Source organism: Mytilus californianus, unplaced genomic scaffold (assembly GCF_021869535.1).
Source record: "Mytilus californianus isolate M0D057914Y unplaced genomic scaffold, xbMytCali1.0.p SCAF_4, whole genome shotgun sequence".
NCBI classification, from domain to species: Eukaryota; Metazoa; Mollusca; class Bivalvia; order Mytilida; family Mytilidae; genus Mytilus; species Mytilus californianus.
The window spans coordinates 21869161-21883627 of NW_026262690.1; the positions used below are offsets into that span (position 1 = coordinate 21869161).

Consider the following 14467-nt stretch of genomic DNA (forward strand, 5'->3'; position numbering starts at 1 on the left):
ATATATTGACATACACATGCTAAAACTTATTACTCAACCATTTCAAGTGCCCATAAAAGGTCACACTAGTATAACTTCGTAGATATAGATGTGATACATCAGTTTGAAATAAATGTGTGCAGAATAATTGCAATGTAATATTGTTCTCCTATGCTTTACCATACTTTTACTCTGTTATTTCCATTTTTATTCACGTTTTGTTTTACGCAAACTTGGTATTCAAGATGATTATTGTTTGATATTAAATTCAGTTGATCATAATCAGTTACAAAGAAAAAAGACAAAAAAAAAAAAACCTAGCAAAAGGTCAATGGATCTATTGATTGATGTAAACTTTATATCTAAGCTTTGACAAATGTAATTATGTCTAAGAAAACTTATTTCCATTAGTAAGTTGTCTATTAGTCTGGAACTAATGTTTTGGACATACCATATTCATTGTATCCAATTTATTTACATATCCATGGTCTAAGTAGTTTTCTTCCTACACTGTCATAAATCATTATGAAAGATAAATGTTTTTCTCTGACTACCAATTTGTGTTTTCTGAATTTAATGTTATCATTTCCATAGAAAAAGCATACCACAGGTCCTTGTTTTTTTATTCATGATAAAAATTTTATGACAACAAACATATAAGAAATTGTTTAGCTCGGGAATAAAAGTTCTCCCACTTTGTAATTTTGCTTGCCCAAAGAGTAAAAGAGCTTTGGTTTTCTCTTGCCCATAGATAAGAGTAGAAGAATTTTATTTCCAGTTCCAGAGATTTGTCAATAAAATGACTTGGAACTTGAAGACTGACAGAAAATCCACTGAAATTCTACATATTTTATTGCAGCATCTTAAAAGCTAGAAACAAATAAATTCATAGCTTAAGAAAACCATTTATTTTCTTTAATATATGCAAGGCAAATGAGAAACTCAGTAGTGAATCCTAGCAGACGCCATAAACTTCCTATTAAGCAAATGTAGAAGAATTATAAATCTATACTTTCCGTGCAGCATTCTACAGTTATCTTGATATATGAGTATAAATGGTTGTAGAAAACATGGTTTTATAGAAAAATCTAGTGTTTCATAACTTGGAAAGAGATTTTTATGACCCTGCCACAAGGCAACTTGAACATTAAAACTCCTACCCTTGTTTTTCTGCTGTCTTTATACTTTTTTGTTTTCTTTTTTAAAGGGACATTAGTTTGCCTTCACCAAAGTATTGAAATTTTGAAATCTTGTCAGCTGTGATCATTTAAAAGATAATTGAAGTTTAACTTAAGCTTACCTTTATATGTTAAAGTTCCTGATTTTCTGCACTTGAATGTTTGCAAAAATCGAAATTTGATTAGGTGAGTTAAAGGGAAAACACTAATCATGCTGATGGTAAGTCAATGATGTTGGTATGCTGCGTTGTATAACATTGAAACAAGGAATTATTTTAATCTGGAATAATTTTGGCATGCGCGCATGGCTAGGGTAAAAGTTAATTTCACTGATATTTCAGTATGAACTAACTAACCCCTGTTAGCCATGCATGGCTAACCTTCCTTAATTGGGTTAGTTTTCATCATACATTTCTTATCAATTTTCAAGTATTCAAAATTATTCCAGATTCAAATAATTCCTTGTTTGGACTCTTAATTGTATCTTTTACTAAATTGGCCCAGCTCCTGTGGTCATGGTTTAATGACTTTGAAGTTTGTGTTTAGGTCAGTTTGAGGGGAACTTCTAATGATAAGTCAATGATATTTGGTATGCTGCATTGTATTAGCATTGACACATCTCAATTCTATCGAATTATTTGGCCCAGCTCTTGCAGTTGGTTTAATGGATTAGGTCAGTTTGTGGTTAACCTCTAATGATAAATCAGTGATATTTGGTATGCTGCATTAAATTAGCATTGACACATCTCACTTCTATCAAGTTATTTGTCCCAGCTCGCACAGTCACGGTTTATTGACTTTGAAACTTTTGCTTACCAGTAGTTTAAATGTTAAAGTTTGTGATTAGGTCAGTTTGAGGGAAACCTCTAATGGTAACAGGGGGCCTCGGTGGCCGAGTGGTCTAAGTAGTTACTACTGTAATCACTAGCCAGTCAACACTGAGGTTGTGAGTCTGAACCCCGCTCGTGCGGGTGCACTCGACTCCAATCTTAATTGACTAGGATTGTCAGTTTTCCTATCGAAGGTCATGGTTTTCACCGGGCACTCCTGCTTCCTCCACCAATAAAAACTGGCTGCCACGAAATAGCCCAAAAGCGTTCCTTAAAAGTGGCGTTAAAACACCAAAAATCAAATCAAATCTAATGGTAACTCAATGAAATTTGGTATCCAGTTGTATTAGCATTGGCATATATTATTTCAACAGAGATAATTTGTCCCTACACCAGTCATCAAAGGTTCATTGACTTGAATGTTTTGCATATTTTAAATGTTCAAATATTGCCATTTTGATTTCAACACTTGCATTATATTGTTAAAATTAAAGGCGAGATATATCTCTGTGTCAACAGTTTTCTAAAGCGGAAAGTATATAGTGATGGCAGAGATGTCTGTCTGTTCATTCATTTGTTCATCCTTCTGTTCCACTTTTGTATCCACAATTGCTCCTGAACCTGTAGACAAGAATTTTATAAAACTTTACAGAATCTTGCTCACATGATGTACTTTGGCATCTCCTATTTTTATTTCTCCATCTGAATGATTTTTGGAGTTACTTTGGGATAACATGTCTTGGTCATATTTGCACACTATAGTGCACATTTGTATCAGCTTCTCCTAAACCCCTAATCATAATTTAATGTCATTTTCTCAGAATCTTGATCATATAATTCCACAGTGCACCTCCTTTTTTTTTGTTTTTTATGCCCAATTTATGGGCATTATGTTTTTCGGTCTGTGCGTCTGTTCGTCCGTCCGTCTGTCCGTTCATTCGTTCTTCTGTCTGTCTGTTTGTCCTTCCGTCCATCTGTCCCACTTCAGGTTAAAGTTTTTGGTCAAGGTAGTTTTTGATGAAGTTGAAGTCCAATCAACTTGAAACTTAGTACACATGTTCCCTTTGATATGATCTTTCTAATTTTAATGCCAAATTATATTTTTGACCCCAATTTCACGGTCCACTGAACACAGAAAATGATAGTGCGAGTGGGGCGACAGTGTACTTATGGACACATTCTTGTTTTTTAAATAATCTGAATTTTTTTCTTGGGGGGGGGGGTTTCCAAAGCTTTGTAATTTGGCATCAGCAACTCACTCCTAAACCCCTTATTACAATTTATTGAAACTTTCTCACAACCTAAACCATATAATGCTATTGTTTACCCATTTTTGTTCCTTGATCCACATCATTATTTTAGTTTCCCTTACCGAAGCTTGGACTTTTCCATTGCTTTATATGGGGTGTACCATTTTTTTTATCAGCAACTCTTCCTGAATTCCTAGTTAAATTTTATGGAAACTTTCTCACAGTTATAATAATGTCATGTTTTTGCCCCATTTTGAATTTTGTATGCATCTATTTTCAGTGCCAACTGCTTTCTTGATAATTGATGTAAATTTGGATAAGATTATTAAAAAGGAGCACGTGTTTTCAGTAATGATATAATCTAATAAGGTATGGTGCTTTATAATTTGCCTGGTTTACTGATTGGTTGGTCAGACATTTTTGTTACTGCAATTCCCATAAGGTGACATTCTCTTTGTGATTTTGCAGTGTTGTTTATTTAATATTGATGATTTTTCCTACATCCAATTCCCAATAGAAGTTTACGACTATAAGTATATAATGTAGTGTTGGCTTCTCAGTTTGTCAATTTCATTTTAGCAAATATTGGATCTACTTTGCTGCTCATGAATGGATATTTTATAATCAAATTCACAATCTAATCAAACAGAGCCTTAGAGTTGTGTACTTAATTTTTGTGATTTATTAAGTGCGTAGATTGAGTTGAAAGTACATTGAGTGTGAAATTGAAGAAAAGAGTCAACCTTATGTCTTTATGTAACTACGGATAAGATATGAGTTTGAGAGATTTGAAAAAAAATTCAGATAGTTTTTATTGCTTTTTTTAGAATTATCAAAAGTGAATTTAATAAGATAGGAATGATTTAATCACTTGTAAGAACAAAAAAAGTAAAGATCATGCACTGGATTTTCATTGGATTCTGTTCACAAACAATGGTAAGTTTTTTCCAAATATGTGCCTGGGTGGCATTATAATTTTTTTTTTCATGTTGAAGTACCTCTTTTGTTTAAACATAAGTGTTTTGTGGCATATTTTCTTGAAGGTCTCATCTTCTAGTTTAAGTATAATGGTATTGGTGAATGAGATATGTGTCTTCTAGTTTAAGTATAATGGTATTGGTGAATGAGATATTTTGTCTTCTAGTTTAAAGTATAATGGTATTGGTGAATTAAGAAATAATTTACAGGGGCTTGAATTTATACTGATTTTACATGAGCGATAGTGAGGGTTAAAATATCAGCATAAAGGGCAAACCCATGGTAAAATCAGTATAAATTCAAGCCCCCATTAATTATTTCTATTCTAATAGGACAAATGCGGCAATTCTTTTGGATCGAAGCGCTCTAGGTGAAGGCAAACATTTGCCGTTCCTGTAATTAAACACACTATTAATATTGATGTAAAAGAAAGGAGAAAACTTAACTAGTGACATGCTTAAACTGTTTACAATAACGTACTTAGATAGGTTTGGATTAATTTTAATGATAATCTTACTTATATGTAAAAAAATTGGCTTTTATCAGATTTTATCATCGTTTGTTTATGTTTCATTGTTTTGATAACTTTAAGTTTCACAACCGTGCTTTTTCCTGTAAAATGCTTATATTCTTACGTCATCGTTCAATGACGTCATTTTACACCAATTGACGTCGGGTAGCTCATTCAAAATAAAACATATGACGTGTGAGTAGGACCGGAACAGCACAAACAAATCATGACTTTTATCAGCTGACATACAATATAGTCTTATTTTACCACGGGTGTACACAAAGCGTTTGAAGAACATCATATTAGAATAAGATATTTTAAAGGGCTTAATCATTCTATCTGGCTTTCTGTCTGTCATACTTTTCTTATCTTTTGTTGTTGTTTTTGTTGAAAAACAGGCATTTTTATACCACCGCAAAATTTTTGCGGTCGTATATTGGTATGACGTTGGTGGCGTCGTCGTCCAAAGACACATTGGTTTTCGCACTCTAACTTTAGTTTGAGTGAATGGATCTCTATGAAATTTTAAATATTTCAGTATAATGGAATTTTATGTGACTGTCATACAAGTTTAGCTAGCTATAAAACCAGGTTTAATCACCATTTTCTACATAAGGAAATGCCTGTACCAAGTTAGGAATATGATGTGTTTGAGCTTTTGATTTTGCCATTTTATAACAGACTTTCTGTTTTGAATTTTCCTTAGAATTTCAGCATTTTTGTTATTTTACTTTTTATTACACAATACTGTTGCTATTATTCCTAGAACCTCATGCACGTTGGAGTAAAGTAATTTTGATCATTCTCTATACTTTTTGTTTAGATGGTCAAATGATAAAATCAGTCTTTTGATGATCCCTGTTTATATTGTGATAAATAACCAAAATGATAACAAACTAAAATTCATTTGGATTATTTGAATATATTTGCCTTGATGTTTCCTCATTTGACTTTTTGAAAATATATACCGAGTATATCTGATCAAATCATCCTGGGTACAGTGTGGACACCGACCACCTTGTGCCAATATAGGACACAAATCATCCTGGGTACAGTGTGGACACCGGCCACCTTGTGGCAATATAGGACACAAATCATCCTGGGTACAGTGTGGACACCACCTTGTGGCAATATAGGACACAAATCATCCTGGGTACAGTGTGGACACCGGCAATATAGGACACTAACAGTTAATACATTCATATAAAAACTCCTCCAAACAAGATAATTAAACTCAACTCATTCTGTATCATAGACTTATAGAATTATACACATAGACTTATAGAATTATACAGTTTATATCACCAACCAAATTTTGCTTCTGTTACTCTAAATAGAACTTAAAGGAAGAAATGTCAATTTCTTGATTTTTTTTCTGCAAATATGTGGCAGATTAGGATCAAATTTATAGAACTAGTCTTTCAAGATACTTGTTTAGAAGTATATATCATGTATATACGAATCAGCCATAATCCCACTTTTCCAATTTTTCCCTGACTGGCAAAGTAATCCTACTTCATTACTGTATTAAAAAAGAAGAAATTTTAACATCAGTTTTAATAGATGGAACAGTCATTTGACAATAGAAGGAATAACTATTTTATAGAAGGAATAACTATTTTATAGAAGACTTTTATTGGCCTTAAATATTAAATAAAGAGAATTGTCAAATTGAGGGATCTTTTAATAATGGCTTCTCATTTTTGAGTGAAAAACAAGAGAGCCTGTTTTATAGGTTGGACCTACAATATTGTATTACTAAGTTCAGTAGGAAATGTTGAGAAAACAATGGGGAGTACTTTACATTTGAAGTCTTTTTGTTGTAATTGTCATAATAAAAAAACTTATTTTGCTTTTGATGGAATAAAGAAATGTATAGACAACACTCAGAGAATAACCTTGACATGACAAAGCAAAATACTATTGAACTACATAAAAAGGGGTTAGAAAAGTATTCTTTATGTAGAAAATAGTTTCTTGTTTGAAAAACATGAAAATAAGTATTAATATATTCTGCATTAACATTGAAGTTAATAAGAAGATTAAGATAGATTATATAGTTCATCTCATCTAGTTAAAAATTTTAAGCTTATTGAACTTGATAAATGAACAGTAATTTTTTTTTCCAATCAGAATTCTGTAAAGAAAAATCAATTTCTGATTCATTAATGGGCTTGTTTCCTTCCCTAATGATTGTACTTCATATATCATTAGACGAACATGATAACCAAACAACCCAGGATTTGTCTTCAGTATAGGAATCAGAAACAATTTTCTTGTAATTGTATCATTTCAATGTACATCCCATTGTTTATGATTTAATTTTCCATGATACCATGTCAGATAACTTTGTAATGGCATAAAACAATTACAAGTTTAGAGATAAACTGACAGCAGCACAAATCTTAAATCATGTTCATATACGTATACTGCAAATGTAATGTGAAAATTTTGTCATCTAAATCAAAGTGCACTCAACTCAGATGGTTTTGTGAGTAGTTAAAGTTGTTTTGTTGTGGTTGAAGTGCATTCCTGAATTTTTCTTCAACAGGAATACTCAAAAGCTAAAAGTTCAGAAAACCATAGACTGTATAAATACATGGGGATGGTAATATTAATCTAAAGATAATCAATACTTTCTTAAGTCAGTTTTGCTCAAGGGAATTGTAGCCTTTGTAAAAAATACAAAATTAATCAAGAATACATTAGAATGCTCTCAAAAACACCATGGCCGATAAACGCCAAAAAAAAAAAAAAAAAAAAATATACTAGTAGCTATGCAGATAATATCTAATTTTATTCCATTTTAGATTTGAAGGAAATTTTTACTCAAGTTAAACTAAATGAGTTTGAAAATGGATGCTCTAAGTAAAGTTAGATAAATGATTTGAAACTTCAATGCTTTTGATGTTTGGGGGACATAATAAATGGATGATGGGTAAGGATTCAGATGCAATACAAACTTTTGAGAGCTGACTGTTTTTGTTGTGTTGTTAGCCAATAGAGGTTGGTTTGGTGATAATCTAACCAAATCATTTGCTTGCATTACTTTTATATGTTCCCATCTCAATAGGTCTATGGAAGGAATTTTGCATTCATTTTCTTCTGGAACTATTATACTATATAAAAGTCCCAGTTTTCTTCTTAACCAAAACTGTTACTTTTAGTCAGACAGTTAAGTGGGAGTTTATAGGAATTCATTTTGAAGGTTTATTTGTTTTCTATGATCAGCTACAATTAAACAAGAAGATATATTTGATTTTATATTGATACCTCCTTGAAGATTCAAATCTAATCTTATTATTCCAGTTCTTTTTAATTCAAACAGCTGAATTAATTTTCAGTATCTTCACTAATAAAATCAAGAGCTTTCCTTGGGAAAACACAGTTGATTAATTTCTATGATATAAATTTCTTTGGCAAACAAGAATTTCATTGCAGAGTCAGAAATGTATTACAGGATTGAGATAGATTAATTGCATTGTAACCAAGCTTATGTTTCAAGAAATTGAAAGAAACCCATCTGGTAATTTAACAGGCTTTATTGCTTTCTTTCACTGCATATGAATTTTACTCAGTGGTTTTACAAAACTTTTGGAGTGTAAAAATATCTTTGGATGTTTAAAATAAATTACTTCCTTTTTATTGTCGTTTCAATTTGGTTGACAGTTACACTCTCCGCTACACTTCCACACAATCTTATTGAAAGAAATTATCTTATTTTATTAAACGGTCCTTTGAAAAAAAAAGTTTTTTGCTGCAACTTATAATGGTTCTGATTGGATGGCAACAAGTGTAAAATCCTCTATCTACCTGTCTGTAACTAAGGGAAGTCGACATTTTGAATTCTAGAATGTATTGACATGTTATTTCTTCAATAATAATAAATGAAAATCTCACATTTTTCACCTAAAATGTTCCTTTTATCTAATTTTATTACATTCTGAGGAGGCGTACAAGAAGCCTGAAAACGCCCAGTGGTTATATGTGATGCCGAAGCATACATATGATGTCACCTTGTTTAGTTGCTAAAGGTGATAACATCTTTTCGCGGAATTTTAGTTTTATGAAATTTTACTCAGAAATAATGACTGAAATGGACGGATTTGTTTATTTTATCGTAGGTATTTGAAGCTTGGCCTACGTAAAACTTGGTTTAACTGTCACAAATATCCATTTACCAGCTCTGCTATGTGTCGCTAGGTTAACTCAATTTGCGACAGTAAAACCCATGTTTTATGTAGGCCAAATGCAATACAGTTATCTCTTAATTTTTATCACAATTTTACATTTAGTTGCTAAAGGCGATAAAATTATTTCACAGATCTTTTGCTTTATGAAATTTTACACCGAAATAATGACTGAAATGGACTAATTTGTTTATTTTGCATTAGAATAGAGATAATCGTATTTTATTTGAAGCTTGGCCTACATGAAACTTGGTTTTACTGACGCAAATATCCGTTTACCAACTCTGCTATGCATCGCTAGGTTCACTTTGCAACAGTAAAACCCATGTTTTAGGTAAATCAAATTATATATACAATACAGTTATCTCGTAAATTTTATCACAATTATATCTATAAGTATATTGATTCTTTGAACCTGTTATTGAATAAAATAAAATTGCTAATATGGAATAAAACTGTTTGTACTAGTTTGTGTATGCTAGACATTGATGATATTGTCTGAAACTCTTACCCCTATTCAGATAGAATATTATATATAAAATAAATTGAAAATATGGCCCTTTCTAAAGCAAAATCCATAGACTAAATAAAAACAAGTAAAACCAAATGATTCAAATATTGGTTTTATATCAGACTTGTGTTTATACAGAACAATGTATTGTGAAATAGGATGTCAAAATATGGAATCCAAATGATGCTTTAATAACTTTATAGTTTTTATGAAATAGATGACAGCTTTATTGTTTGCTGCATTTGTAATCTGACCAGTTTCCAATATATTTATTTGGTATTTGCATTTTGAGCCAGCCAATCTGTCTCTTTATTACCACTCCAGATTTTAATATGGACAATATTCTGAATCAAAGGCATATAATCAAATCATTGGTGATGTGTAAATGTGAAAGTATTCTTAAAAGAGCTTAGTTACTATCCTGAAAAAACAACAGTGAGGGGAGGGTATAAATATTGAACGATTCATCGCTTTAATTTGAAGCTTACAGAATATCATTATTAGAATCTAGACACACCTTTCAGAGATCTTAATTCACGAAGAGAGGTTGATACTAAAAAATCTTTAGCCTCTTTAACATTAAATCATTTCAGCCCTAAAGGACAAATATTTACACAAGCCAGTCATATTACATCTTTCACAAAGTAATTGTGTTTTCAGAAGAAAAACAGTACCGGTAATTCAATAGATAAGACAATTGATTTTTAGTATATATTAAGAAATTTGTTTCTACTTTCTATGAATAATTGATTGAGTTGATTAGGTATCTTCATGTGGAATCAGTTCAGTTTATGAAAAGAGTCTTTTGCAGATCAAAAATTTTGTTTACAATTTTCCATTTTACAACCTTTTCAACATACAGCATATTGTGTAATTCATCCAGAATTCAATGGGACCACACTTTCTTTTTTTGTCAGAATCCCCTGAGATCCAGATTCCTCATAGGAATGATCAAATCTCCAAATTTCGCACCCTTTAATCATCATACTGTAAATATTTCTTTCCTTGTTTATAATTTTTATAATATCCATAAGGTATCAACATGTGTCGGCTATTCCCGGTAGGAAATTTGGAGAAAAGTTGTGACCTTAGTCTAATGTATTGATCATTTGAAACCTTTCCCAGTGAACCAGGGAAAGAAAAGCTATCTTTCAATTGATTAAATAGAAAATATTACTTCAATTTACAACAGTACAGGCTGTTATTTCGCCCATGACCTCAGCTTTTTAAACAAGGTAAATTGGCCTGTATTTCAATCCATTGCTCTACCTGCTTGCTAAATTTCATGATTATTTTTAGATGATTTTTTTTTGTGGGCTCATATTTTTTATTGACATATGATAAAAGCAATGAGATTCAGATTTACATGAACATAATATAATGTGATGTGTTAATATTATATGGCTAAGATCGAGTTCCCTCTGCCAATTAAATGTTAGAAATTGCTTATTCAGCAAGTTTCATATCTATTCGATATGAGTTTTATCTACCTGTTATGACAGGGTCCAAGGACACAGTTATCGTCCTTTGGTTTTCGTTGTCTACGAATATAGTCCCTAGTGTGAACAGTGTATAACTTGCATTTTTTTTTTATACACTTTCCCAATTTATTTCTTGATATTTTATGCATGAAATATTAAGTAAGGGGATGAAATTACATGTTAAAAAAATTTGGGTGCTGAATCTTTATGTTAAGTAGTGATTTGGTCCAGTTAAAAAAGGTCAAAAATTAGAATGTCTGATGCTGTCAAACTGAATTGTAGCCCCCCTTAACACAGAATTGTCAATATTTTGAGTTAGAGCTGGTAGAAGTTTCTATAATTTTGATATTATTTGTATCAATAGTAGTACACTACACTGTAAAAATCTTTTTGAGATAGAGCAGGTGCGATTTTTTTAATTTGAATTTATTCTCTAAAAGAAATGCACTACGAAATAACTGTGTTCTCGGGCCAGAAATAGGAAATTGTCAGTAAAAAAGATGAAAATCTTTTTCAAACAGTGAAAAATCAATAATTTGAGGTGTATGAAGTAAGGAATGATAAAAACTTTTGTAGTGATAGTCATTTGTTATATTATTTTTAAGACTTTCAAGATTAAATTTTGTCTAAATTATAGTGAGAATATAAATTTTATTTTTGAAGGTGTTCTTTTCCATGAGAAAGCTTTGTTAATTGTCCTACCACATCTGACATTACACAGGTTTCCTTCAACATGATATATCATAAAATATACTTCCCTTGGGAAAGTCGCTGTTTAAGAATTTGATTGGGTTATATATAACAGTAACTTAGTAACAAAATGCAGTTAATATAGCAATTACAATGTTTTTTCAGTCCCAGAAAAATGATCGTGAAGAAATCCGTAGAAAGCTGGCAATGGGACCTGTTGAGGATGACTTTGAAAGTGAAATGTTTAAGAAACCAGGTTTTTCGTCCAAATTACAGACTGGTATGAACTTACAGATCTGCTTCATGAATGAATCTCAAGGGGACAAGGAGGAGACATCTGTGTCATTACCTGATGTTGTTCCTGTCATTTCAGAGGTATAAGCTAATCTTTCAACCAAAAGATAACATCCCCCCCACCCTTTTCAAGTTATATGGACTGGTGAACATTAACATACAATTGCATTTCCATTACAGATTGTAAATATTCTTTTGTGTATTGCCTTTATATTTTTTTAATCAATTGCATTTAATTAGTGGGATATTAAGATTTACACTAACTAAAGAAAAATCTGTTGTAAGTATCTTAACTTGTAATTATCACTGCTTGCTTGAAAGGCCTTACAAAAATTTGTTTTAAGGTCAGGTGGATGTAGATTTTTAGTGCACCAGGTAAAGAAAAGTTACGTATCAATTGTCTGAATTGAAAATGTTGGTTTTGAGTTATGAAACTGTGGTCTTAAGAAATTAGATGTTATTCTTGTATTAGTTAATTTGCTTACGTCTGTTTGAACTTGAGGTATATATTTTTCACCATTTAGACCCCCTCATCAGTTTTCTAGCTAAGTGTATCATTTACCATATCACCATTGCCAAAGAAGAAGTTTTAGTCTTGTTCCTTATATTTACTAAAAGGTGAAGGTCTCTCAAGACAAGAGCTTTTGCTAGCTTTAGGTTTAAACACATTTTACATAGCATTTTTTAGTTTCCAGCTTTAAGTTTTAATGTATCCATTTGATGTTAACCTCCATTATTTAGACTTTTCACAGTGACTAGATTGTAAGTATTTCTCTCCACCAATTTTAGTTTATTTAAAATTCTGACCCAATTGAAATTTGTTTTATCAAATCAAACTGTTCAACTGGTCAGACATTTTAACCAACTGCAAAGTCAAGTCAACAAAGTGATAAAATATGTATTATATACCAGACTAACCTATAATATAATTTGAAGATGATTTGTACAATTTCTTCATAAGTTTTTGTCTCACAACAGAAATACATGTACAATTCTCACTCTAAGATAACAAGTAACAATCCACAGAAATACATGTACCGTACCAAAACTGCTTATCCCTTTGGTGATGGCTTTAACTATTCATATAAAGCTTTATAGAGCATATCTGTATGCTTCATACCTTGTTTACAGATGCTTTATGTTACAAAGTTTCCATTCATCATATATCTGTTACAGTACACATTGAAATTCAGTAGGATCCAGAATCTTCCTAGTACAAATCGAAATTCCAATATATTCTAGTAGAAAGTGGAATTCTGAATTATACTAATTGAAATGTAGTACAAATCAGAAGTCCAATACATACTGGTAGAAATTGGGATATTCAGATTTGTACTAGGAGGATCCTGGATTGTACTAGATTATTTCTAAAAAAGACGCAATAAAAGAAATATTTTGTATTTTTTATAATGAAATAAATTCATATAATCAAACTTGTCTGAATTAAAAAAGAAAAGAGGTAGGGCCAAATTCCTATGAATTTAATTTCACAGCAGATTTTTTTTTAAAAGTCCTTCAATCTTTTATAAAATTCACAGTATCATTAGTTCATATTAGGTACTTTGAGTTTTAACAACACTTTAGTGCACATGTGTTTCAGAACATTTGATCAAATTTTAGATACCTAAATGTGGTGGAATACTTAAATTTTGGCAAATTTTGAGTCATTATAAGAACACTCTTAAACAAAACCCAAATTTTTTTTTGAAGTATTTTAAATATTGTCTTTGGCAGTATTTTATTTTGTCTTATCAGATAAAATTAATACATTGATGATGTCTTTGAATACAAAATTTAATAAAAACATGTTAAATTTTCAATTATGTGTCAAAATATTCTGGATCCTACTAGAAATTAGGAGCGCATTTGTTTCTAACCTCAACGATGTAAACGATTATGCATGTAGTCGTTTAATCCATTTGTTTCTGTCATTTTTTGGTCAACGTTGACATCGTTCACATAAACAATGTACGTGCAAAATAGTCGCGTAGTCGTTGATCGTTTATCTATGAGCACATGTTTTTTTTGCAAAGTTTTGGTCATTCATTTCCCACACTTTTACCTGTTTGTTTACAGTGTGTGTATGTAATCTATTTCTGTCTTACTACGCGGGGTAGATAAAGTTCATTAAATGATGTATTTGTTTCTAGCAGCTTAACGTTTACTAAACAATAGTCATTGATGACAAAATTTCATGTTAGAAACATATACACTCTTATTACAATCCAGTATTCTCCCAGTAAAAATCTGAATATCCCAATTTCTACTAGTAGATATTGGAATTCCAATTTGTACTAGGAAGATTCTGGATCCTACTGAATTCCAATTTGTACTGTCACATGTCCATTGTCCTTTGGCTCATGGTTCAGTGACTGCTTAAAAAACTGTAGAGTGGTCAATTCCATATCTTAGATACTATTAACAATAGGTCAACTATATTTGATGTTTGGAATGATTGTAAGGTGTACATGCCTGTCTGACTCTATCTCATTTTCATGGAACAAAGATATTGTTAATTTTTATGAACTATTTGTAGTATAATCTTTTTCTTCATAAATTCGATCATGATCAGTAA

The 14467-nt window shown here is 31.3% G+C and overlaps 1 protein-coding gene across 1 annotated transcript in view; it reads left to right on the forward strand.

The window, feature by feature from the left end:
- LOC127737684 (IQCJ-SCHIP1 readthrough transcript protein-like) overlaps positions 1-14467 on the forward strand; it is a 65476-nt gene that overhangs the window by 39172 nt on the left and 11837 nt on the right. Inside the window, exon 8 of the mRNA XM_052248536.1 lies at positions 11764-11973. Within this exon, the coding sequence (XP_052104496.1) occupies positions 11764-11973 (210 nt within the window). The remainder of the gene's footprint in view (positions 1-11763; positions 11974-14467) is intronic.